This window comes from Bos javanicus, chromosome 29 (genome assembly GCF_032452875.1).
Source record: "Bos javanicus breed banteng chromosome 29, ARS-OSU_banteng_1.0, whole genome shotgun sequence".
In the NCBI taxonomy this organism is placed as follows: Eukaryota; Metazoa; Chordata; class Mammalia; order Artiodactyla; family Bovidae; genus Bos; species Bos javanicus.
Genome location: NC_083896.1, coordinates 5,342,989 through 5,367,564, shown reverse-complemented (window position 1 = coordinate 5,367,564; position 24,576 = coordinate 5,342,989). Strand labels below are relative to the sequence as shown.

Genomic DNA, 24,576 nt, shown 5'->3' with positions numbered 1-24,576 from the left:
TAAATAAAAAACATTGTTTAAAAGACATAACCATAGAACACAACTTCTCACTTGTGGATTTTTTTCTGTGTATTCCAAGTAAGATAACTTGAAGCAGCCAAAAAGTAAAGTGAAGTACTTTTTTTTTTCCCCCATCTAGATCCTTGTAGGTGCTTTTGTTATTGTGGTAAATATAAAAACACACTTTCATTCTCATGACTATGAAGAAATATCTGTACTTAAATGAATTCTAAATGGTTGAAATGCTGAATGTATTTGGAAAACCATGCTGCAAATTATATGATTTGCTTCTCTGCTCAATATGAAATTTGTGAAATTAGCGCCAAAGACATGATTATTTTTATTTCAAATAGCAGGTAATATAGGGGACTCTTGCTATTAAGATGTAGTAAGGTTTTTTGAAGAAAAGTTAAATTTTACCTAACCTCCTTCTCCTTCTGCCTCTGTAACTCAGCTTGCCCCTTGCAAAGTCTAGATCACATAGGTCACGTAGTCTCAGAAAGTGGGGACTTGCAATACTAGGAACTGGACTTTACTCACTCACCCTTGTCCTACTCTTTGCAGTCACCCAGCCCGCAATCCTGCTTAATCATGCCTGTCCAGGTCAGACATCACCCTCCCCATGCTGACCATTGTTTCCGTGTGTGAAACACCTTGTTTAAACCAGCCTATTAGCAGCTAGTGTTGCCTACTACACTCTGTCTATAAAAACTCTGTAATCCCTTTGTTCAGGGCTCAGAGCTTGGAGTGTTAACTCCTCTGTGCCCATTGGTGTAATAAACCTGAGTTTTCCAACTCTCCGAGTGTGGTGCTTGGTTTCTTGAGTGCTGGTTTCGGCAACATTTCAACATGAGCTAGAGAGTACGTTTAAAGAACCAGTATTGAAAAACTTATCAATATATATTTAGGAAGTATCTTTAGTGTTAGAAATACAATGGTGACTATGTAATTCAGTGTGGGGCAAAAATATTTAAATTAAAAGAAATGCTCTATTGTGTGATCGGAAAATGGGAACAGACATGCTCCCTGTCATACCATCCCATCCTTCATGCCCAGGTGATAATCCTAAATTAAAATAATAAAAAAGAGTAACATACCACCAGTATGATTGCAATGCCCACAATCACCCCCACACTTATAATATCTACGCTTAACAGAGCCTCCAACATACAAATACACTTAAGCTCAATGTGTGTAATCTACTTAGTTTTTGACATCCACTTTCAAATCTTGAAAACTTAAACTTTTAGACTCTAGTCCCTAACTTTTACTGCAAAACTCCTTTCCAATAAGGAGTATTTATTTATTAATTTCTTCAGGCAAAGATTTGTCCAGTGCCCCTCATGAAGCACTTTCTTTTTATTATTGTAGACAAAAAGGACCTACTAATTCTGGATTCTCTGAAAGAAATGCTTATCCCAGTCTCCAGGTCAGTGGAGATTTCCCTGCAAATCGGTTTTCGCTCAGAGGGTGAATAGATGTGTAGGACAGAGTAGTTTTCAAGGAAGGAGAAGGTTGGGGGCTGACCTGGATCTGGTTAGAGACCAGGTCTGTCCATCCTGTTTAAGCCCTGGGGGGCAGGAAATGGGAAGCACATGGTCATATTTTGTTGAGTCCAGCAAGCTCACAACACAGGTGAATAACCATTTCATATACTCCAGACAAATGGCTATAATGGAAGATTTCACTGTCAAGATGATAGAAACCAACAAAAGTTGGCAGTTAGCACCTGCTTTATAATGTAGAACTAAAAAGGAGGGTCCATTACAGTAGAAAGAGCCTAAAGACAACGAAGTATTCTTTTGCAGCACTGGACAAGGGCTCCGCCAGAGAAGCAGCCCTGAGTACCCCGTCTGGGCCATGACTCAGCCTCCTCACCTGTGGCCAGTGCAGATGAAGGGCCTGACAGGGAAAGTGCACACGCCATCATCGTACCTCCAATGGAGGGAATGCTTGGCAACATCCACAAAACTAATACTCCCACTGTCACAATCAAGGAACACCCCAACCCTGCCCAGAGGTCTCTCTATGTACAGAGGCGTGGTGGGGGCTGTGGTCCAGAGTTGGTAATGGTCATCCTGCTTCACACACACAAGGAGAAAGTTGTCCCTGTTGGACTCGTCCAGTATGCCATCATCCTTCCTTATCCAGGAATCCTTACAGAAGCCTACAGCCCAGTTCCAAGAGCTGTCCACAAGCATCTCCCAGAACTGTTTTCTGGAGGTGAAGCTCTGGGCTCCCCATGAGGCAAAATACTTCAATGTTCCACCATCCAAAGACGCATGGAGGCTGTCATGTTCATACTTCAGACTTCTTGCATCATCAAACAGCCTGATGTGGTAACTGCTTACTTCATTACTGAGTGAAAAAGTTACTGTGGAGAGATGAGAGAATATGCCAGTCAAAATTAATATTAAAATAAAATGACCTATGAGAGAGGAGGGTTTATCTAGAGTCTCATTGGGTGAAAAGTCTTAAGGTTATTAGAAACGTAGTTTTAACTGGAAAACATTGGATTCAAACGTTGCCAGGATATCTGCCAAGGAAATAGATTATTAGTCACCATGGAAAAAACTGCTTAAAAACTCAGAGATTATAAACAATAGGGAGGTCATGTCTACTGCTGGCTGGGTACTTTTTATTCCATCTAAAAGACTGGACAACAGGCATTGACCATCTCCAAGACCATGACAATATATCTTATCTCCACCTCCATTACTTCTACTCAAGGGAAAAAAAAATACATTGTAGAATAGAGAATTGGTGATCATTCTTCCATTTCAGTTAAATTAGCAAGTGGACATTGAGGAAACAAAAACCTAAGTATGGCTTCTTAAAAGTGATTTCCTTATAGGCTTTTTTCTGATTTTGATCTGCAGTTGCAGCCTAAGGTCTAGTCTTCCACTTCCTGACAAGTCACCCTCCAGGCTGAAGTTTATCATGGAGCTCTGTGGGGCCCATCCACCAACCATTTGCTTTCTTGTGGTTTCCATACTTTTTTGAGGCTTATATGTTTGTTCATATTATATCAATGGGAAAACATATCATACATTCAATTGCTAAGAAACTTTCTCTATGTAACTGCACTTAAACTCTGAAACTGGAATACCCTGGATTAATAAGCAGCTTTCAATGAACAACCGACATGGTAGGTGATATTTTTAGGGATCCAGGAGCCATTTTGGAGTATGTCTTTTTCTTCATTATACAGATTATTCAAATTTATAAGTAATTGCTGAGGCATGAATCACATCAAGCACCAGCCTGTGCGTATTCTGTAGAAGATTTTAGTGACTCTGTGATCACACATGTCCGTACGTGCCTATTTGCAGGCTGTTCTGCACAAGCTGAGACATGAAGAGGGAAAGACTGTCTACAGAAACCAACACTGAGGGACCCTACAGGGCAGACACACCGGTGGGGTGATACTCCGGAAGCGGCTGAGCCAGTCCATCAGCCCGGCCATAGGTCATGCAGGGAGTTCTGGGAGCAGAGGCTGAGGCACGTGCAGCTGTGCTGACTCACTCCTGTAAGAGGAAGATGTGGTTCATCCTTCTGCTGCCCAGGGCTTTTTAAACACAGCATTTAGGATAAGACAGCATCCTTCAGCTCAACTTTCTTCATCTAAATCCTTTTCCCACAAGCATGGGATAGGATCAGGCTATTCTTGGGAAATTTTTTTCTCATTTTTCTCATGGTCTGTTTTCACCCCCGTTTCCCAGAGGTACTTACATTTCTCACCTAATGCCTGGAAATACTAGGCCTTGAGCTTCAACATGTTTATGATCTTGGAATTTAAATCAGTAAAAACTGGCCTTTTGGAAAAGTCTGCATTGGGCATGGCAACACATACCTCCCTCAGCCACAGGAGCAAAATATGCTATTTACTTCGATTCAAGTATAACAGGAAATCATATTCAACAAAACAGACACGGATATGTGCGTGTTAAGTGAAGTGAAGTGAAGTCGCTCAGAATGTCTGACTCTTTGCAACCCCATGCTCATGTTAAGCTGCGTCCAATTCTGTGTGACCCTATAGACTGTAGCCCTCCAGGCTTCCCTGTCCATGGGATTCTCCAGGCAAGAATACTGGAGTGGGTTGCCATGCCCTCTTCCAGGGGATCTTCCCAACTCAGGGATCGAACCTGCATCTCTTGTGTCTCCTGCATTGGCAGGCGGGTTCTTTACCACTAGCGCCACCTGGGAAGCCCCATAGACACATATACACACAAGTAATGTAGTATTGTCTGGCACACTATGTGTTCCCTTTGTTAAATGCAGCTCGATCTCTTACACAGCCCTCACAGTGCCATCATCAGCATTGCAAGATCAGACTTACCGTTTCAGTTTGTCTCCCAATTTCTGTCAAAAATAAAATAAGGAAACCTAAGACTAGACTTCTTCATAATTAGCCAACCAGTATTTGGGTTGGGGAAAACTTCAGAAAAGTTCTTATCACTACCATGAGAAAACAGTCAGGACACCCATTGTCTTTTTTCTCCACAAAGCAAATTGGCACAGCATGTTGAGATAATCCAAATTCTCGGTAAATTAAGAAATTTGGAGGGCAATGAAGAGAGAGAAGTACAAGGGTAGTGATTGGACAACCCTCAGCTCTCTGTAAATTGATGTTTCCTAGGGCTTGTCCTAAAAGTTTAATATGCCCCAAACTTAAGGCAACTCAAACTTGGGATATTCCAACAGGAGGTGAAAACTTATGAATGTGTCTAAAATTTCTCCCATTGCCCAATTGGAGATCAAAACATTGAATGGCAGTATAAATATTGTTCCTTTCTGGTTTTTACAGAATCAAATTACAAAAGGAGATTTTGAGACGGGAGTATTCCCTGAGGAGTCTCCATCTTCACAATTCTGCAAAGCTTGCTCAATCATGATTTGCAGGAGTTGCACTTTCTCTATAGTATTGTCCACTAGGAGAGACTCCCACCTTTTAATGCAAGAGATGAAAAAATAGACCCCTGGTACCATCTAATGGGCATCAAAGCTGTGAGCTTCAGACAATACATTTTCAGTCCTTGGTCCTTACCTGGAGCAGCTCCACATTTGGTTTATAGGACATTTTCTTGAATTCTTTCTATATTACTTTCAGATCTGTCTTCTTTCCAATCAGTTCCTTTTGTTTCTTTCTGATTTGCTTACAAATCTTTTGGCCTTCTTTTGTAATAAACCCTTTGTAGTAATTTTCTCCCTCCTGAAGAATTAGAGTTACCATCTGATAATCATGTCTCCATATCCATTAACGTCAAACAGTTGGGAGAGGGGTTTCAACAGCATTTAATTTGCACTGACTCATTCTGTCTCCCAAGAAGCTATGCCCATCTTAAATTCATATCTTCCCTCTTCTCAGAAATCAAACTTTTCCCTCTTTCCTTCACTTATTTTTCATGGTTTTTGACTAGGTAAAGAGTCAAACCCACCCTTTTCTCAAATAACTTCCATCCATTTCATACAGATGTTTCTGAAACATCTGGAGAAAATCTTTTCATGGGTCATTTCTTTCATATGCCTCCTATCAAACCTATCAGACCCATGCAAGCAACTGAAATCTATGGGTAATTCATACATCATGTGCATTTTCCTGATTTTAATGTTAAGTAGTAAACTGATGCCTCATCTTAAACCTGCCAAACTCCATAGCCTGCCTTCTCTCTGGGCAGCTATGTTCCATTTTATCCTCAGGGTGGGTATCCTAAGGAATGATCTTCAGATTTTCATATACTGCCCTCAAGCAGATGTTCATCCTCCCAGTCTTTCTTTCTGCCCTCCTTTTCTCTACAAACAGGTTCTGTAAGGTCACAGGCTCCTACCCACACTGTTTAGAAGGTCATTCATCCTCATTCCATTGCATATTCCTTCCCAGCATTGATGAATTCACTCTCTCACTCTTTATCTGATTCTCTTTATTCCTTTCCCTCCTGAGGTTTGTCTTTAACATGTCACATTTTCTGCTTACTCTCTAGATAGTGAGCTGTCACTCTTCACCATGATACTCACACCCCTTAAATTGCTGTTCAGTTTCCTTTGTATCTACCTGAGCTCAGGTACTAATCAGATTGAAAATACCTGTGGTTCTCAATAACCTGTCCCTTACTTTCTAGAATGTACAACTTATACAGAAATCTGTGCCTGAAATAACCCATGAATTTTTAAAAGCCCCCTTAATCTTCAGAATGAGAACTGATCTTAAACCTGAGAAGTTTCCCCTGAGATCCTGAATCCCGGGTGTGGAGTCGTCCATGTACCGTCATGTCCTCCATCTCAGCACTTGTGCTGCATTCTTCTAATAGATCTTTTACTGTAGTTCCTGATCCATTAGATTCCAAAAAGTCCAAGAATTGGACTTGGAATTGTAGGTTGAAATGGTACATGGGATATTATTCTAAATAGTGTTCGACCCATTCTCTGAATTTTTTAGCACATGATTATTTCACCTCAAACTATTAAGGGACAAGTTTCTAGCATGTCTACTTTATCTTTTTCAAAGAGAAATGCATTCTCCTATTTACCATCCAAGCGTCAGTTTTTTTGCCATATTTTTTGAGGTTTCTTTCAACATCTTGTATCTTTTCCCATAAAGATCCCATTTGGTTTGCCAGCTTCTCCTGTAAAAGAATTGAATTTTAGCACCAGAACAGATTGAGGTTTCAGACTCCAAATGAGGGAGTGTACTAGGGAATGTCAGATACAGGAACTGAAGGAAGACTAGCAAGGCCATAACAGATCACCACATTTCCTTGTTCTTCCTCACTAATGATCAATTTCAAGAAATTCCGCACCACAGAACCACACCAAGGGAATCATCTGTCTAGGGAAAGGAACAAGGTTTTGTTGAAGATAGCTAGTTTTCAGATACTGTGGCATCTTGTAACCAGAGTTTGATTCTAGTGATGCTTGTCCCCTGCTAATTCCAATGTACTGTATCTTCCTTCATTGTCCAGGGTTAGGAAACCAGAATCCAATGGCAAAGACTTTTTACACTTGTAGATTTTGGAGTCAAAGACTCTTCTCAAAATGAAGGCTTTATAGAGCCTTGAGCATAATAATGTGTCATCCAAATAATCATGGGGGCTTCCCGGTGGCTCAGCAGTAAAGAATCCACATGCCAATGCAGGAGATGTGGGTTCAACCCCTGGGTCAGGAAGATCCCCTGGAGAAGGAAATGGCAACCCACTCCAGTATTCTTGCCTGGGAAATGCCATGGACTGAGGAGCCTGGTGGGCTACAGTCCATGACATCACAAAGAGTCAGACATGACTTTACAACAAATTGACTTCATAACCAAGCCAGTGGATACAAGTTCCACAAAGGCAGGTGGGCTGTGGCATTTTCTTCACAACTTTATCGCTGCTAACTAGATTTGTACTGGCACTCAGTAAAGAGAAGTTTCAGTCATCATCATGATCATAATATCCTTTTAGTCTCTTAGGTGTACCATCCCCAAGCTTCCTAAGTGCTCTCAGAGGCCATCACTCACCTAGGATTCCTCAGCAGCCTCTGTGAGTCTTGTGCTCCTGACCTTGAGAGCAGACCAAACAGAGCAAGCTCTTGTCAGCTTCACAGAAGATCGTCTTTGTCTGCTTGTGGGTCGCACACAGGTGTTCCTCACACTTCAGGAATTGCCTGAGGTTGGCTTTTCTGACAGTGGACACCAGAGTCTTCAGAAGAAAGCTGGTTTTGAGGTTTGTCTGTTCTGATCGTTGTCTGTATACAGGACAACTGGCAGGGACTTTGGCTTGTTCCCAGAAAAGACAAAGACAGGACCTACAGAAGCTGTGCCCACAGCCTATGGTGACTGGGTCTAGAAGGAAATTCAGGCAGACAAGGCAGGTGAGCTCCTTCTGGAATGCTTCTGGGATTTCTGAGTCCATTTTCCTGAGGGAAGAACATCAGGAGTTTATTCCTTTTTCCCCAAGACATAAAGGAACAAACAAATTAGACTCAAGGGATGACTCAACTGTGGAATTGTATTGGGAACAGAAGAGACTGGAGTTTGCTTTGACGAAAATGGAAAACTGAGACACAAAGAGAGCTCTCAAGAGCTGCAGGAAATTTTCTCGACTGCCAAACAAACACTATATACTTCCTGCCCCCTTTTCCTCTACCTAGAGGAGAACTTCAATTTTGTTGGGGTCTTATTTTCCTCTAAGTAGCATGAGCTTCAGGAGTTTGACTTAATTTATAGCTCTTTGTTATGGGTCTTGATTGCCCTAAACAGTCAATCACAATACTTGTGCCAGTCATTGATTTAGCACGTGATACTTGACTAAACTTGTATTTTATTCTTTCCTGTGATTGTCAGTATTCCTGTGATTGAATGCCCTTTGTTTTATGTCAATCTAAATTCACATCCACAATCACTTTTTTTCTCTCCAAAACACTTTCTGAATACATTCAGAGTTAATGAAGATGAAACTGCTGTTGCTGCTGCTGAGTAATTTTGTCAAATAGGATCCTATGTAACAGAAACTACTGCATTGCAGGCAGATTCTTTACCTCTGAGCCACCAGGGAAGCCCTTCATGAATCGTAACATATACTAATTCCATATACTGATTGGTTGCCTTTGCCTTCCTGTTTAATCTGTATCATACTCATTAATCAAACCAAAACTGAAACCATAGGGTTATATCTTCCAAGTCTTTAAAACTATTATCAGACACCTCTTTCATCTTGTGGTAAGATGCAGTTTGCATGTAATGGTGATAATCAGCAGCAAAAAACAAATCATACTCTTTAAAATTGACTTCGCTAAAATATCGGATCCTTGTGTCTGTACTAGTTAAGTACAGACATTCCTCAGACATCTCAAGTGTCACTTTCCTGCCTGCTAAATTATTTCTTAGTTTCTTTAAAATTTCAGCCATAAAAACTCACATTTCTGAAGAGAAAACAGTTACTTCACTTTAAAATAATATTTTTCTCAAATTATTGCATTCCTTACCTACTTCAATAGAATACAGTAGTGGACAATATTATCTCTCCTGTGTATACAGGCACACTCCATTTTTAAAATAGACCATTTTAGGTATTACACATGGAGATAAATAGCTCTAAAAATTATTTTTAGGATCTATACCACTTTCTGAGTCCTTGTAATGCATAGGAATAACTAAGAGATTAATGAAATTAGAGAACTAAAATTAGTCACAATTAATTCCAACATGTATGCCATTTAGACAATATAGAGATACAATAATTTTACTAAGTTGTCACACACAGTTACTTCAATGAAGCAACCTCAATTTTCTGTTAAAATTAGTAAATTGTGTCCCCCCACCCCCTTCCTCAAGAGAGTCCCAGGAGCTGCTCTGTGGTGAACTGTGTACTTGCCTAAGGAGATGTAGAAACAGTTCATCCTGGAGAAGAATGTAAAGTTGGCTTAGGGATCAAGAGTTCCATTGTGGTCGTGATAGCTTTCCAAAGTCTCAAGATCCAGGTGAGCTCCAAACACACCCTCTGAGTACGGGAGAAAACTTTGTGTCCTGGAGTCTCCTTGTACTGAATCTCTGAACCCCACCCATTTGTTCCAAATGATTGTATTTCATCAGTCTTCCAATGGGATTAATACAGATGATGAGATTCCCTGAAACAAGATAAAATTGCTTTAACACCTAGGCTTATCTTCATAAACATGTCTCTGCAAACATCCTCTCATCAAGAGTAGCTGACTGTACTACAAAGTGAAAGTGAAAGTTCAGAAACCCACCCTGAAATATACTGATATGTGACTTTCTGAATATTAATCATTTTTATTTTTAACTTACCAAAAAAGTTGGAAAGATTATTTTATCACTTAGAGAGTTTAGCTAAATGTCTTGGAAAACTTGGAAGTCTATTTCTTGAGGTTAGTTTAAATACGTTCTGTCATGGAGGAGGAGCTTTATTTTATCACTTGATTAATTTCTGCATTTTAAAGGAACACTGTAATGTAAGAACTCCTGTGGTCACCACTCCAGAATGGAAATATCTCTTGCCCCTCACCCCCACACTCCAGATCAAGCCCCCCAGCTCCCTCCAGCAACAACAGCACAGGGGTTTCTGCCTGGTGCTCCCCACCCAGCTCATGTGGGACAGTAGAGGAAGGCCCCAGCTCAGACACACCTTCAGGCCAATGACATTAAAAGGTTGCTCTGGAACAAAACAGAAACATTAGTGACCACAGTGGGAAAATTAGGACAAAAACATATTTTGAAGCAATAACACATGATATCCTCACTTTTCTTTCCTGATATATTTCCCATTGGACAATAAGCTGGAGAATGCAGAATTTTGGGGAAGAGTGGGAATCAGGACCCTGCTTTTAACTCTTTCAAGACACTTGTACTATTTATATACATTTTAAGGAGTTGATGGCTTCCCAGGTGGCTCAGTGGTAAAGAACCCACCTGCAATGCAGGAGACACAGGAGACATGGATTTGGTACCTAGGTAGGGAAGATCCACTGGAGAAGGAAATGGCAACCCACTCCAGTATACTTGTGGGGAGAATTCCATGGACTGAGGAGTCTGGAGGGCTACAGCCCATAGGGTCACAAAGAGCTGGACTCAACTGAAATGACTGAACATGCATGCAGGCAAGGCGTCGATGCTCCTAAATGTTTATGAATGTGCATTTAAAAATGATCTTGAAGATTCACAGACTTAGAGAATGAACTTGTGGATGTCAGGGGGAAGAATGGGAGGAAGAGGGATAGTCTGGGAATTTGGGATGGAAAGGTACACACTGCTGTATTTAAAATGGATAACCAACAAGGACCTACTATATAGCACATGGAACCCTGCTTAATGATATGTGGCAGCCTGGATGGGAAGAGGGTTTGTGGGACAATGGATACATGTATATGTATGGCTGAGTCCCTTTGCTGTTCACTGGAGATGATCACGACATTGTTTGTTAATCGGCTATACTCCAATGCAAAATAAAAAGTTTTTTAAAAATGAAAATGATCTTGAATTGCAAAAGCACAACCACTGTCTTAGGGGGGCCCACAATTGTTATAAGCATCCCCAGGTCATTATTTTTCAATTCTTAACCAATTTCCCTAGCACTGTTCTTTGGTAAGTGAAGTATGGCAGTATAGGTTAATTTCTACAATAATATTTTGTGTTCCAAATTAGTCATAAAGTGTTTTTAGGAATGCTGACATAAAAGTGACTTTATATTATTTCTCTGTTTTTCTGTATTTACAAATTGCAGCAGTCACAAAAATCAGGGCACCAGACACAAGTGTACAGTTTCCTCTTTGGAAGACATGGGTGCTCTGGATCTCCTCAGTGGTAGAGTTTGATGACGGTGTTAGCCCACAGTTCTCAGAAGTGGATGACATTAGGCCTGTAAGTGCACGTTCAATGAACAGTCTGCCCCTGCTGTGGGACGGGTGGGAATGAGGCTTAAGGGAGAGGGGATACATATATATATATATATATATATATATATATATATGTGTGTGTGTGTGTGTGTGTGTGTGTGTGTATGTATATATCCTCCAATTAAAAATATACTTAAAAAACGCCAGCTGCTCAGACAGCAGCTAGGAAGATAAATTAGTGTAAGCTCTCTAGTTTAGAATCTGGCTGAGAGACTTGTGTCTGCAAACTCCCTTCACGATAGCCCTTGGATTAGTTTAGTGCTTGTGTGAATAATCAGAGACCGGGTGACCCTGTGGGCATGTTTCAACTTGGCTACGGCCTTCACTTCCCCTCTGTCATGTAGCCCTGCCAAGTTGGCATGTCACAAAGTCATTGTGAGTTTATATGCCAAAGAATTCACCAAATATAAAAATACCTCCTTGTTCCATTATAAGTTTATTATGAAGACCCACAGTGAGTAAGTGTACTAGGTAGATAGTCTGGAACTCAATACATTGATCATGTCTGATCATACACATTTCTGAATGCAAGAGAAAGAAACTAAAATTTTGCCCACTAATGTTACTGTTTGTGAACTTGACTGATTTCAGTGGATTTCGAACCTCTTAACATTCAGTATGATGAGTTGTTTTTCAGTATTTTTTGCTGTCATATGGAGTCAACTGCTTTAGAATATTAACTCGTTAAAAAATATACAAGAGATCACGGACTAAGTGCAAACTACTGTTGCTTACACAGTTTAATGTGTAGCGTATTTTGTTCAATGATATCCCACATATCAAAAATTTTGATTGATTTTCTATTTACTGATTTAGTCATTGTAAATGCTATGTAATACATTCTTTGGCCCATGTATCCTTGCTTGTTATAATTTCTGTTGGAAAGAATGCTAGAGAAGATGTTTCTAGGTCAAAAGATTTATATAATTCCTTGGAAAGCCCCAGAAGCCTCCGATGAGTGGATATCACAAGTTCCACCATGATTTGAACTATACACTAAGCACCATTCCTTTTATTTACTAACTTGATGTAAATAAGTATACCACTTCATTCCTGCACCTGTCTAGTTCATTTATGCAATTAAAGCACACTGCTTACTATGTAGATGAACCTTGAAAACATAAGTGAAAGTAACCAGATATAAATAGTCATAAATTGTGTGAACCCATTTAATTGAAGCTATATAATAGAAAAATTCATGAAAAATAAAACTGGATTAAGGGGGTGACAAGACACAGGAAGGGATATGGGGAGTAAATATGTGCATTGATTTCTTTTTGGAGTGATGTATATGTTCTGAAATTAGACAGTTCTTGTTTCACAAATTTTTGTATATTACTAAAAAACACTGAATTATGTACTTTAAATGGCATAATCGTTATGGTATATAACTTTTATGTTAATAGAACTATTATTTAAAAGAGAAACACAATTGATTATATTTAATGAAATACTCCATAATCAATTTTTATTAGAAGAAAATTTAATTAACAAACTTATACATTCAACATGGTCATGCCATTTTATATAAACATGCAGTCACTATGTTTCATTAAATTACAGTGTGCTCAGAGATAGTCAGGGATTATCCTGTGGTCTCACATGAGGTTTTGGAGAACACCTCAGAGGAGAAGTAAAAATAATGGTCACAGAATTTGACAATTCATGGAGACCTAAGACAAAGGAAAGGCTTCAGAGGGAAAGAAAAGGGGGAAGGAAGGAAACGGTATATGAGGGATCCTCTGCAAACATCATAGAAGCTCACAGTTCCATTGTCATAATCCAGAAACACCCCAATCCTACCCAGAGGCCTTTTCACGTACTGAATGTAGGGTGGGGTGTTGGTGAAGAGACTATAATGATTGTTCACCTTCTTGGAAAACAAAATACATGCTTCTTCAGAATAAATACTGATACTAGTATTGGTTATCAAGATATCTTTGCAGATGCCCAGAATCCAGCTGGAGGAGTGCGTCACATCCAGCTCCCAGTAATGCCTCCCGGAGGCGAAGGCCCGAGTTCCCCAGGACACGACACTCTCCACAATCTGAGGCTGTCTGGACGTGCCGTGGTGCTCATCTCTGAACATCACACTTGCATCATTGCCATCCTCAGAAAGGCTCATGTGGTGAATGGTCATTGTCTGACTCAGAATGTTATCCACTGCAGAAAGAGCAGAAATCAGGTTAGCAAGTGGGATTTCCATGTCTCTGAGAGGCAGAAGGCAGAGGTTCCCTACCCACTGAGATTTTTTTTCATTTTCCCTCCTCCAAGAAACCCCAAAACAAAGACAGCAAAGTGAGTTCAGACTGCCCTTCTCCGAAGAGGAAGAGTTACTACTATATATATGGCATATTGAAACACCTTAAATCATATCAAAGAAGAAAAAGACAGATATATCATGAACTGCATGATGTCTGATTTAATCTGTCTCTTGATGATCACTCTGAAAACTGAATATTCTGTTTCTTTATAACCATATGAGCAACGTGATTGCTCTCTTTTGCTCTATGTCAAATGTAACTAAATATATGTATATGACTTTGCATTTTCATTAAACTGTAGGTTGTAAAGTACAGGCTTGATATTTGCAATCCAAATATACAGGCAGAAAAGATACAACAACTTGGGAAAGTCATATAGTATCATAATTTCAGATAAAAATAAAATAACATTAAAAGGAGGCTCCTTCCCAGGAAGCTCTAATGAAGCAGAGTCCTGATCACCACAGGGCTGACTCTTACCTCTGAAGTTGTTCAGCATGTCTAGGATTCCAGTGACAGGCAAGCAAGTGAGCTCTGGGTTCACTGGCTGAGGCTTCTGCATCTCTGCCAAGTCAATCCTGTAACAAATGACATAGATACAAGTCAAGGCCAAAGGCTAATCATATGACCATTATGTAAAAAGAAGTTTTTAGCCAAGGACATTTTGTTAGAAATCTATTTTTGGTTAATTGCATATACAATACATTCTACACAGTTTGGAATATAAAAACATTACCAGATTCTTTTCCTAAATATCAGATCAGATCAGTCGCTCAGTCGTGTCCGACTCTTTGCGACCCTATGAATCTCAGCACGCCAGGCCTCCTTGTCCATCACCATCTCCTGGAGTTCATTGAGACTCACGTCCATCGAGTCAGTGATGCCATCCAACCATCTCATCCTCTGTCGTCCCCTTCTCCTCCTGCCCCCAATCCCTCCCAGCATCAGAGTCTTTTCCAATGAGTCAACTCTTCGCATGAGGTGGCCAAAGTCCTGGAGTTTCAGCTTTAGTATCATTCCTTCCAAAGAAATCCCAGGGCTGATCTCCTTCAGAATGGACTGGTTGGATCTCCTTGCAGTCCCAAGGGACTCTCAAGAGTCTTCTCCAACACCACAGTTCAAAAGCATCAATTCTTCGGCGCTCAGCCTTCTTCACAGTCCAAACCTCACATCCATACATGACCACAGGAAAAACCATAGCCTTGACTAGATGAATCTTTGTTGGCAAAGTAATGTCTCTGCTTTTGAATATGTTATCTAGGTTGGTCAAAACTTTCCTTCCAAGGAGTAAGCATCTTTTAATTTCATGGCTGCAGTCACCATCTGTAGTGATTTTGGAGCCCCCCAAATAAAGTCTGACACTGTTTCCACTGTTTCCCCATCTATTTCCCATGAAGTGGTGGGACCAGATGCCATGATTTTCGTTTTCTGAATGTTGAGCTTTAAGCCCACTTTTTCACTCTCCACTTTCACTTTCATCAAGAGGCTTTTTAGTTCCTCTTCACTTTCTGCCATAAGGGTGGTGTTATCTGCATATCTGAGGTTATTGATATTTCTCCTGGCAATCTTGATCCAGTTTGTGTTTCTTCCAGTCCAGCGTTTCTCATGATGTACTCTGCATATAAGTTAAATAAACAGGGTGACAATATACAGCCTTGATGAACTCCTTTTCCTATTTGGAACCCGTCTGTTGTTCCATGTCCAGTTCTAACTGTTGCTTTCTGACCTGCATACAAATTTCTCAAGAGGCAGATCAAGTGGTCTGGTATTCCCACCTCTTTCAGAATTTTCCACAGTTTATTGTGATCCACACAGTCAAAGGCTTTGGCATAGTCAATAAAGCAGAAATAGATGTTATTCTGGAACTCTCTTGCTTTTTCCATGATCCAGCAGATGCTGGCAATTTGATCTCTGCTTCCTCTGCCTTTTCTAAAACCAGCTTCAACATCTGGAAGTTCACGGTTCACATATTGCTGAAGCCTGGCTTGGAGAAATTTGAGCATTACTTTACTAGCATGTGAGATGAGTGCAATTGTGTGGTAGTTTGAGCACTCTTTGGCATTGCCTTTCTTTGGGATTGGAATGAAAACTGACCTTTTCCAGTCCTGTAGCCACTGCTGAGTTTTCCAAATTTGCTGGCATATTGAGTGCAGCACTTTCACAGCATCATCTTTCAGGATTTGGAATAGCTCAACTGGAATTCCATCACTTCCACTAGCTTTGTTCATAGTGATGCTTTCTAAGGCCCACTTGACTTCACATTCCAGGATGTCTGGCTCTAGGTCAGTGATCACACCATCATGATTATCTGGGTCGTGAAGATCTTTTTTGTACAGTTCTTCTATGTATTCTTGCCATCTCTTCTTAATATCTTCTGCTTCTGTTAGGTCCATACCATTTGTATCCTTTATCGAGCTCATCTTTGCATGAAATGTTCCTTTAGTAGCTCTGATTTTCTTGAAGAGATCTCTAGTCTTTCCCATTCTGTTGTTTTCCTCTATTTCTTTGCATTGATCGCTGAAGAAGGCTTTCTTATCTCTTCTTGCTATTCTTTGGAAGTCTGCATTCAGATGTTTATATCTTTCCTTTTCTCCTTGCTTTTCACTTCTCTTCTTTTCACAGCTATTTGTAAGGCCTCCCCAGGCAGCCATTTTGCTTTTTTGCATTTCTTTTCTATGGGAATGGTCTTGATCCCTGTCTCCTGTACAGTGTCACGAACCTCATTCCATAGTTCATCAGGCACTCTATCTATCAGATCTAGGCCCTTAAATCTATTTCTCACTTCCACTGTATAATCATAAGGGATTTGATTTAGGTTATACCTGAATGGTCTAGTGGTTTTCCCTACTTTCTTCAATTTCAGTCTGAATTTGGCAATAAGGAGTTCATGATCTGAGCCACAGTCAGCTCCTGGTCTTGTTTTTGTTGCCTGTATAGAGCTTCTCCATCTTTGGCTGCAAAGAATATAATCAATCTGATTTCGGTGTTGACCATCTGGTGATGTCCATGTGTAGAGTCTTCTCTTGTGTTGTTGGAAGAGGGTGTTTGTTATGACCAGTGCCTTTTCTTGGCAAAACTCTATTAGTCTTTGCCCTGCTTCATTCCGTATTCCAAGGCCAAATTTGCCTGTTACTCCAGGTGTTTCTTGACTTCCTACTTTTGCATTCCAGTCCCCTATAATGAAAAGGACATCTGTTTTGGGTGTTAATTCTAAAAGGTCTTGTAGGTCTTCATAGAACCATTCAACTTCAGCTTCTTCAGCATTACTGGTTGGGGCATAGACTTGGATTACTGTGATATTGAATGGTTTGTCTTGGAAACGAACAGAGATCATTCTGTCGTTTTTGAGATTGCATCCAAGTACTGCATTTTGGACTCTTTTGTTGACCATGATGGCCATTCCATTTCTTCTGAGGGATTCCTGCCCGCAGTAGTAGATATAATGGTCATTTGAGTTAAATTTACCCGTTTCAGTCCATTTCAGTTCACGGATTCCTAGAATGTCAACATTCACTCTTGCCATCTCTTGTTTGACCACTTCCAGGACCCTGACATTCCAGGTTCCTATGCAATATTGCTCTTTACAGCATCAGACCTTGCTTATATCACCAGTCACATCCACTCAACTTCCCCATTGTTTTCAGATATTATTCCAGTTTTCAACTCATTGAACCTCATTCCCTTCCTCTGTTCCATATGGGTAATGCAAAGATACTGGGCATTTTACAGACAGAAAGTTCAGGCTAAGCCTTTGAGACTTCAGTCAGTATGTAGTCATCAAGGATACATTCAGTGTCTACAAGGAAGAGTCCATCAAGCCAGACCTGTTTGCTCTTGTCAGCCCAGCAAGGGATCCAATTCCAACCTGGTTATTTTGGTCCAAAAAGTCTACCTTCTCAGTGGGCAGCAGAAAGCCACTCCCTCTGAGGTTCTGCCTACTAGGGACCTTGCAATGATGGAACAAGCTGAGTCACTGCTACTCCTCAAAACAAAAGGACAGTTCTGCTCTCATTCTTAGGGAATTTGCCTCTTTCAGGCCTTTTCCACTTTCCAACTCATTAGCATAGGTGCTTCCTCTGTGATATCTTAGAAAATCCCTTCACTAAGCTTAACGTGGTGAGGTTGGAGAGGATGGGGTGAGTGGGTAAAATAAAGCCCAGAATGTCAGAATGTTTTCAGGTATATTGGATTTCAGCCAAATGAGAAGGAAACTTCTGAGGCCAAGGATTGAAATTCTTTTGAAATAAAATAGAAAATAGCCATAAAGACAATATTGGTCATCTGTATATGAGGGTGCTGCACCTATGGATGTACATGTGGATTCAATTTATAAATTCTCAGTTATTTGTTTATGTACTTGTTTATTTACACATTTATTTATTTCATGGGAGGTACTTCTTGGACCAACTATTTTAAATATATTTTAAAAACAGCAGTGTATATATGTCAACCCCAGATTCCCAGCCTATCCATTTCCCCCATCCTTACTCCTGGTTCTGAATGGAAAATATTCAGAAAAAAAATTCCAGAAAGTAAAACTTGAAAATGCCACATACTAGGGAACTATTTACAATGCGTTTAATTTACATTTTATGTGTTAGTTGTTATAAGTCATCTAGAGATGACAAAGTGTATGGCAATATGCTTGTAAGTTAACTGCAAATACTAAGGCATTTTGCATAAGGAATCCTGCATCCTGGAGTTTAAATACTGAGGAGGACTTGAAAACAATCTCCCATGGTACCGTGCGTCTACTTCATCAGAAAGATAACAACTTTTCCAGAAAAAGAACTTTAGTGTATACTCACATTTCCAATACATTTGCCAAGACCTGCAAAGAAAAACAAAGATCATGTTAATCATGAGACTTTTGTCGTTTTGCATCTTCTTCTCTATTCTTTATTCAGTGTTATTGTTTTTTTACATTATCTTCTAAGGAATACTCAGAAGGCATCCTAGTAACATAGCCTAAGCTAAAACATGGGAGGCTTCCTCAGGGCACATTATGAAAGGAAGGAGGACAGAAGAGTCTGCGTAATGATGCAGCAACATCTAGGATTCCAGTATCGCCCGCTGCCAGTGCTGTTCTCAAGGACAGAGCTCCCCATTTAACAAAGCAATAGCAAAAACAGGGAACCGTATTTAACTTAGAGTGAAATTGATGACTGGTTATAACAACCTTGCCTAGAGAACAGGTGGAACTTCAGTGTCTCTGGAAAATTTGGGATAACAGGGAGTGACAAAGCTTTAGGGGAACACATACTGAGATTTACTCCAAGAAAGTTAACTTTCCGCTGGTCACAGAATTTTGCTGATTTTAGATCATCTGTCTGGATAGTACTCCTGATCACACTGAAAAAATATAGTCCTATTTTAGCTAAGACATGGACAAAAATCTTTCAAAGATTACCAGAATATTTTGAACTAGGGGACTGGACTAATACAATAATGGGGGTCAAGGAGCACCATCCCTCAGCTGAGAGTATCGGTTTAAACAGTGAACATTCCAGCGTCACAGCAACTCATCTAAAAGAGTGTTTCTCTCTCTGAGGACTAACCCTCATTTCTCACCTGGAGCAGCTCCCTGTCCGGCTTGCAGCACATCCCAGTCAGGTCTCTGTACATTTCTTTCAGACTTGCTCTGTACTGAGTCATTCTGAACACACTCTCCTCGAGTTGTTCACACATCTCCTTGGCTTCTCGCTCCAGGGCCTCCAGATGCAGTTGCTCCTCCTCCCGGAGAAACAGAAGCATCCTCTGATATTCAGCTGTAATCATCTCCTTCCTTAAGGCCACGTAGTCCTGTGGGGATAGTGGATTCAAAGTATTGCTTATGCTCACATTCAAAAGAAAACTTCCAATATTATTTCCTTGATGTCATCAAGAATGTTCTAGACAAACTGTCGGCCTCAAGTATTTTCCTGTCCAAGGTTTCTCTGAGTTCCTAGTCTCTGGCCCTGTTTGATTCAAGCCATCTGAGGGGTCCCAAGCTCTCCCCTTAGAAGGATTCTTCAAGGTTATTACTCTATCAATTATTTCCTCTTTAATTTGGATCATGTTTTTCTCTTGTTCCTTGCCCTGATTTTTCTAAATATTCTTTAATGTGGTAAACCCCATTTTGTATAGTTTTACAAGATGTTCTCTTTTCCCTCTAGGTACTTCTATATTCTTCTCCTCTACTACAGAGTAACACTTAGGACAGTGTTGTCTTATACTTCATTTCTGAATTTTAATCAAATCCTCAAAATTTTGCCTAGGAACACTTTTCATGCCAAGGTTTTCCCATGTACTAGCATTCCTTGAACTAGCCTGTATTGGCCCGTTTCAATTGTGACCACTGATAGGTCGTTTGAAATCACGCCTTTTCAAGGGAAGAGATCAATATCCTTTAATGGAAATGTAAATAGACCTAAAAGCTAGAATTATATCACTATCTATAGAAATAAATAGGAGCGTTTTTATTCTTACCTTAAATGACCAAGTTTTTTTAGCTTCCTGGTCCAGAATGATTTGCATTTCTTCTCTGATTTTCCATAAAGAGCCCATTCTCTTTAGAAGTTTCTCCTGCAAAATACCCAGGGGATTTAGACACAGAAGATGACACTGTAAATTTCATCCCCTTATTCCTGAACAAAGGCAGTTGTTGGTTACACAGAAACCTTGAGTTAGAATGCTGTGGTCAGATTTTCCCACATTAATCTGCATCTAACACCAAGATGATGGTGACAAAAGTGTATGCCACACAACTGGGGAAATGTTACAGATCATGAAATCCAGTCCCTAAGAAACTGAGACTCACGTATTTATATAGCTTGATTAGGAAAGCCTCAAGTTCCCATCAGAAGCCTGTGTCCCTGGCACCACCCGCCCCGGGATGCTGCATTTCCACACGTGTGGACAATTGGGCAACAACACTGAGAGGACACATTATATGTGAGGATCCACATTCAGAAATCCCACCTCCACTATCTCCACCCCCATCACCATCACAGCATCCTCGTCTTCCTCTCTGACTTAGGAGTCTCTAGATCCCGAACTGCTCTAGAGGCATCACCTACCCGGGACTCCTCAGCAGCCCTGTGTATCGGACTGTGGCTGTGAGCTGTGTGCTCGGGGCGTTCAGAGCAGGGCCCACAGAGCAGGGTCTGGTCAGCCTCACAGAAGAAGCCTTTGGCTTCCTGGTGTGTCACACAGATCTGCTCCTCAGAGCTGTGGTCGTGGTCAGCTCTGGCCTGTCTGGCAAGGGAAACCAGCCTCTTGAGGACAATATTGGTTTTGAAATCGGGCGTCTCTGCTATTCCCCTGCACTCCGGACACCTCCTTGGAGTCTGGCCTTCTTCCCAGCAAAGGCTCAGACAGGGACGGCAGAAGCTGTGCCCACAGTCTATGGTGATGGGGTCCAGGAAGCAGTTCATGCAGATGGAGCAGGTGAGTTCACTCTGGAAGACCTGCAGTGTGTCTGAATCCATGTTTCTGAAAACTAAAGATAGAAATAGAAATGATAAGAGAGGAAGTCTTTCTTCTGCCCTGATCAGGGAAAATAAAGCCTTTGGCACAGTCCTGTCTTGAACTCTGTCTAATTTCCGTATTTGCTAAACCCCAACACAAACCTGCATGCTGAGTCGCTCAGTCATGTCCAACTCTTTGTGACCTTATGGACTGTAACCCACCAGGCTCTGTTCATGGGATTCTCAAGGTAAAAATACTGGAGTAGGTTGCTGTGCCCACCTCCAGGGGATGTTTGCTACCATGGATTGAACCCATGTCTCTTAAGTGTCCTGGATTGCCAGGTGGGTTCTTTACCAATATTGCACCTGGACTTCCCCAATGGCTCAGTGGGTAAAGAATCTGCCTACAATTTAGGAGAAATGGGAAATGTGGGTTGGAGGCCTGGGTTGGAAAGATGCCCTGGAGAAGGAAATGGCAACTGGTCCTAGTACTCTTGCTTAGGAATTCCTGTGGGCAGTGGAGCCTGGTGAGCTACAGTCCATGGGGTTGCAAAGAGTTGGACATGACTGAATGACTAAGCAGAAACACAGTACAAACCTGGAAATGGTGACTACAGACAGGTTGTATTCCTGCTATAATAAAAAGGATGCAATTAGATAAGAGAGTCACTTGCAACTATTTTCTTTTTTTTTTGTTTAAAGTTAACCTGAAGATAAATATTAGGATGACTCCAGAGTAATTTTTGTCAGCTCATTTGTACAAAAGCATATATATAATCTCAATCTGTCTCTCTCTCTCCATTTTCCCCTACTTAAAACCCACACTTTGTCTCTTTGCTAATGTTCTCTATGCCTTCTGCCTTTGAAGTGACATATATGCTTTTCTAAAGCCAAATAAAATTGTTTATGAATAATTTAAACTTAATATAATTAATGTTTTTTTTAACTTTGACATTCTGAAGCTGTAAACTGGTCAGTGTTTACTTATAACTTAAACTAACAAAACTATTCCTTTTAAGACAAAAAGAAAAAATAAATATGTCATTGCTAGTTCAGGAAGACAATTTTTCCTGGAGTCATTTCAGATAATCAGAGTATGTCGTATTTTGAACTGGTGAATGTTCCCACTATAACAATAATCTGTAAAAAAAGAATCAATTGTTTAGTAAAGAAAGTGATGGGGAAACAGTGTCAGACTTTGTTTTTTGGGGCTCCAAAATCACTGCAGATGGTGACTGCAACCATGAAATTAAAAGATGCTTACTCCTTGGAAGGAAAGTTATGACCAACCTAGATAGCATATTCAAAAGCAGAGACATTACTTTGCCAACAAAGGTCCTTCTAGTCAAGGCTGTGGTTTTTCCTGTGGTCATGTATGGATGCGAGAGTTGGACTGTGAAGAAAGCTGAGCGCTGAAGAATTAATGCTTTTGAACTGTGGTGTTGGAGAAGACTTGAGAGTCCGTTGGACTGTAAGGAGATCCAACCAGTCCATTCTGAAGGAGATCAGCCCTGGGGTTTCTTTGGAAGGAATGATGCTAAAGCTGAAACTCCAATACTTTGGCCACCTCATGCGAAGAGTTGACTCATTGGAAAAGACTCTGATGCTGGGAGAGATTGGGGGCAAGAAGAGAAGGGGACGACAGAGGATGAGATGGCTGGATGACATCACTGACTCGATGGACGTGAGTCTGAGTGAACTCCGGGAGTTGGTGATGGACAGGGAGGCCTGGCGTGCTGCGATTCATGGTGTCACAAAGAGTCAGACAGGACTGACTCGGCAACTGAACTGAACTGCAAGAAAGTGAAAGTGAAATCGCTTAGTTGTGTTCAACTCTATGCTACCCCATGGACTGTAGCCTACCAGGCTCCTCCATCCACGGGATTTTCCAGGCCAAGAATACTGGAATGGGTTGCCATTTCCTTCTCCAGGAGATCTTCCCAACCCAGGGATTGAACCCGGGTCTCCCAAATTGCAGGCAGACACTTTACCGTCTGAATCACCAGGGAGGTTCCAATTTGACTATACATTGTTTACTAAAACCATAGAAATAAGTTTGAATATATACAAGGATTTCCGCTCTACACTGGAAATTCCAAATATCTGGTTAATGGAAGCAACATCAGATTTTTTGTTTTTTGCTGTTTCCCTCTGCCCATTCCACTTCTTTGGAGTCCCTACTGGTTGATTGGATCTATTTTGAACACTTTTCACTTATGGACTGCAAAGTGATGTCTTTAAAATGATAGCAACTGTGACCATTTCAAGAAGGTTTTCTGATTAATTTAACCATTTAACTCATATTCATCCTTTAAAGACTATGAAATGTATTCATTATGTTGAACATTTTAGGAGTACTATGTGTTTTATAAATACTTACGTATTTATAAATATGTGCATCAAATGAGGAGATAGCTGATGAACAGGGAGAAAGTATAAGGAAGCCATGTGTAGAGTGGGCTAGAAACTGACCAAGAATTCTTTACGAATAAAATCATTTTTATGCTAATGACACTGGGAATCATGATAGCATTAAAATAATAGAAGAACTAAATGGGCTTCCACTTTGGCTCTGTGATAAAGAATCAGCTTGCCATTAGATTAACTCCTTTTATATGGATTAACTCTTTTAATCGTCTAAACAATATTCACTAATTTTCTATTTTTACCCACATTTTATAAGGAAATTACTTGGCATAGTATAGATAAAAGACATTACTTGTTTGCAAATCCCAGAGGGAATAAATGCTTGATGCATTGCATACATACAGATATTATTGATAGTAAAAAAAAAATTCCATTTCTGTCCATAATCACCATTAGAGTTTCATTCCTAAGTGAACATCGCTGAATTTCATTTACTTTGATTAGAACTCACCACTGGGTACAGTTGATGAAATGTTCTACTCCTATGCTGTAAGTAACTCTGCACGATTCAGTTCAGCTTTAGGTGTTCACCTCTGCCTGGCAGAAACTTCCTGAAGTCTCCACAATGCAGCCAACTCCAATCTAGACAGCTCTGGACTCTGGAGAAAAGTGAGTGTGGATCTTCAAGGATGTTATATATAGTCTTTGAAGACCACACCCATCTCTTCCAAGTGATAGTGTTATCAGCTCTGTGAAAAGGTATAGGTGCACATGATTAGATTTTTCCAGGGTTGAAAACACTTTCAGATGCCAATGATTGAAGTCCTTTGAAACCTACTTAATCCAATTGTCAAAATCCAGTCTCTGCTAAAAAGTCACATTTTGAATTTATAGTTGTAATCCATGAAGTTTCTGTTTGGACAATAAATAAACTCCCCAGAAGTGAATATCTCCATTTAATGAACTGCATCATAGTTCTAATTTCAGATGACCAGTATATCTATTACTTTGGGCAAGAATCCCTTAGAAGAAATGGAGTAGCTCTCATGGTCAACAAGAGTCTGAAATGCAGTTCAGTTCAGTTCAGTGGCTCAGTTATGTCTAACTCT

At 40.4% G+C, this 24,576-nt stretch overlaps 1 protein-coding gene and 1 long non-coding RNA gene across 2 annotated transcripts; both read right to left on the bottom strand.

Moving 5' to 3' along the window:
* Nucleotides 1-371: 371 nt before the first annotated feature.
* LOC133241016 (uncharacterized) lies at nucleotides 372-6,786 on the bottom strand. Its single transcript, XR_009734479.1, has 3 exons — nucleotides 5,048-6,786; nucleotides 4,340-4,362; nucleotides 372-2,374 (listed from the first exon to the last, which is right to left on the bottom strand). It is a non-coding gene; the product is annotated as an uncharacterized LOC133241016 (long non-coding RNA).
* Nucleotides 6,787-12,885: 6,099 nt separating this feature from the next.
* Nucleotides 12,886-21,121, bottom strand: LOC133241011 (tripartite motif-containing protein 64-like). The gene is made up of 6 exons (XM_061406005.1): nucleotides 20,711-21,121; nucleotides 20,121-20,216; nucleotides 19,211-19,454; nucleotides 18,397-18,403; nucleotides 14,133-14,230; nucleotides 12,886-13,551 (listed from the first exon to the last, which is right to left on the bottom strand). Exons 1-6 carry the CDS (start codon nucleotides 21,119-21,121, stop codon nucleotides 13,052-13,054), a joined length of 1,356 nt encoding a protein of 451 aa, XP_061261989.1. The 3' UTR covers nucleotides 12,886-13,051.
* Nucleotides 21,122-24,576: the final 3,455 nt, after the last annotated feature.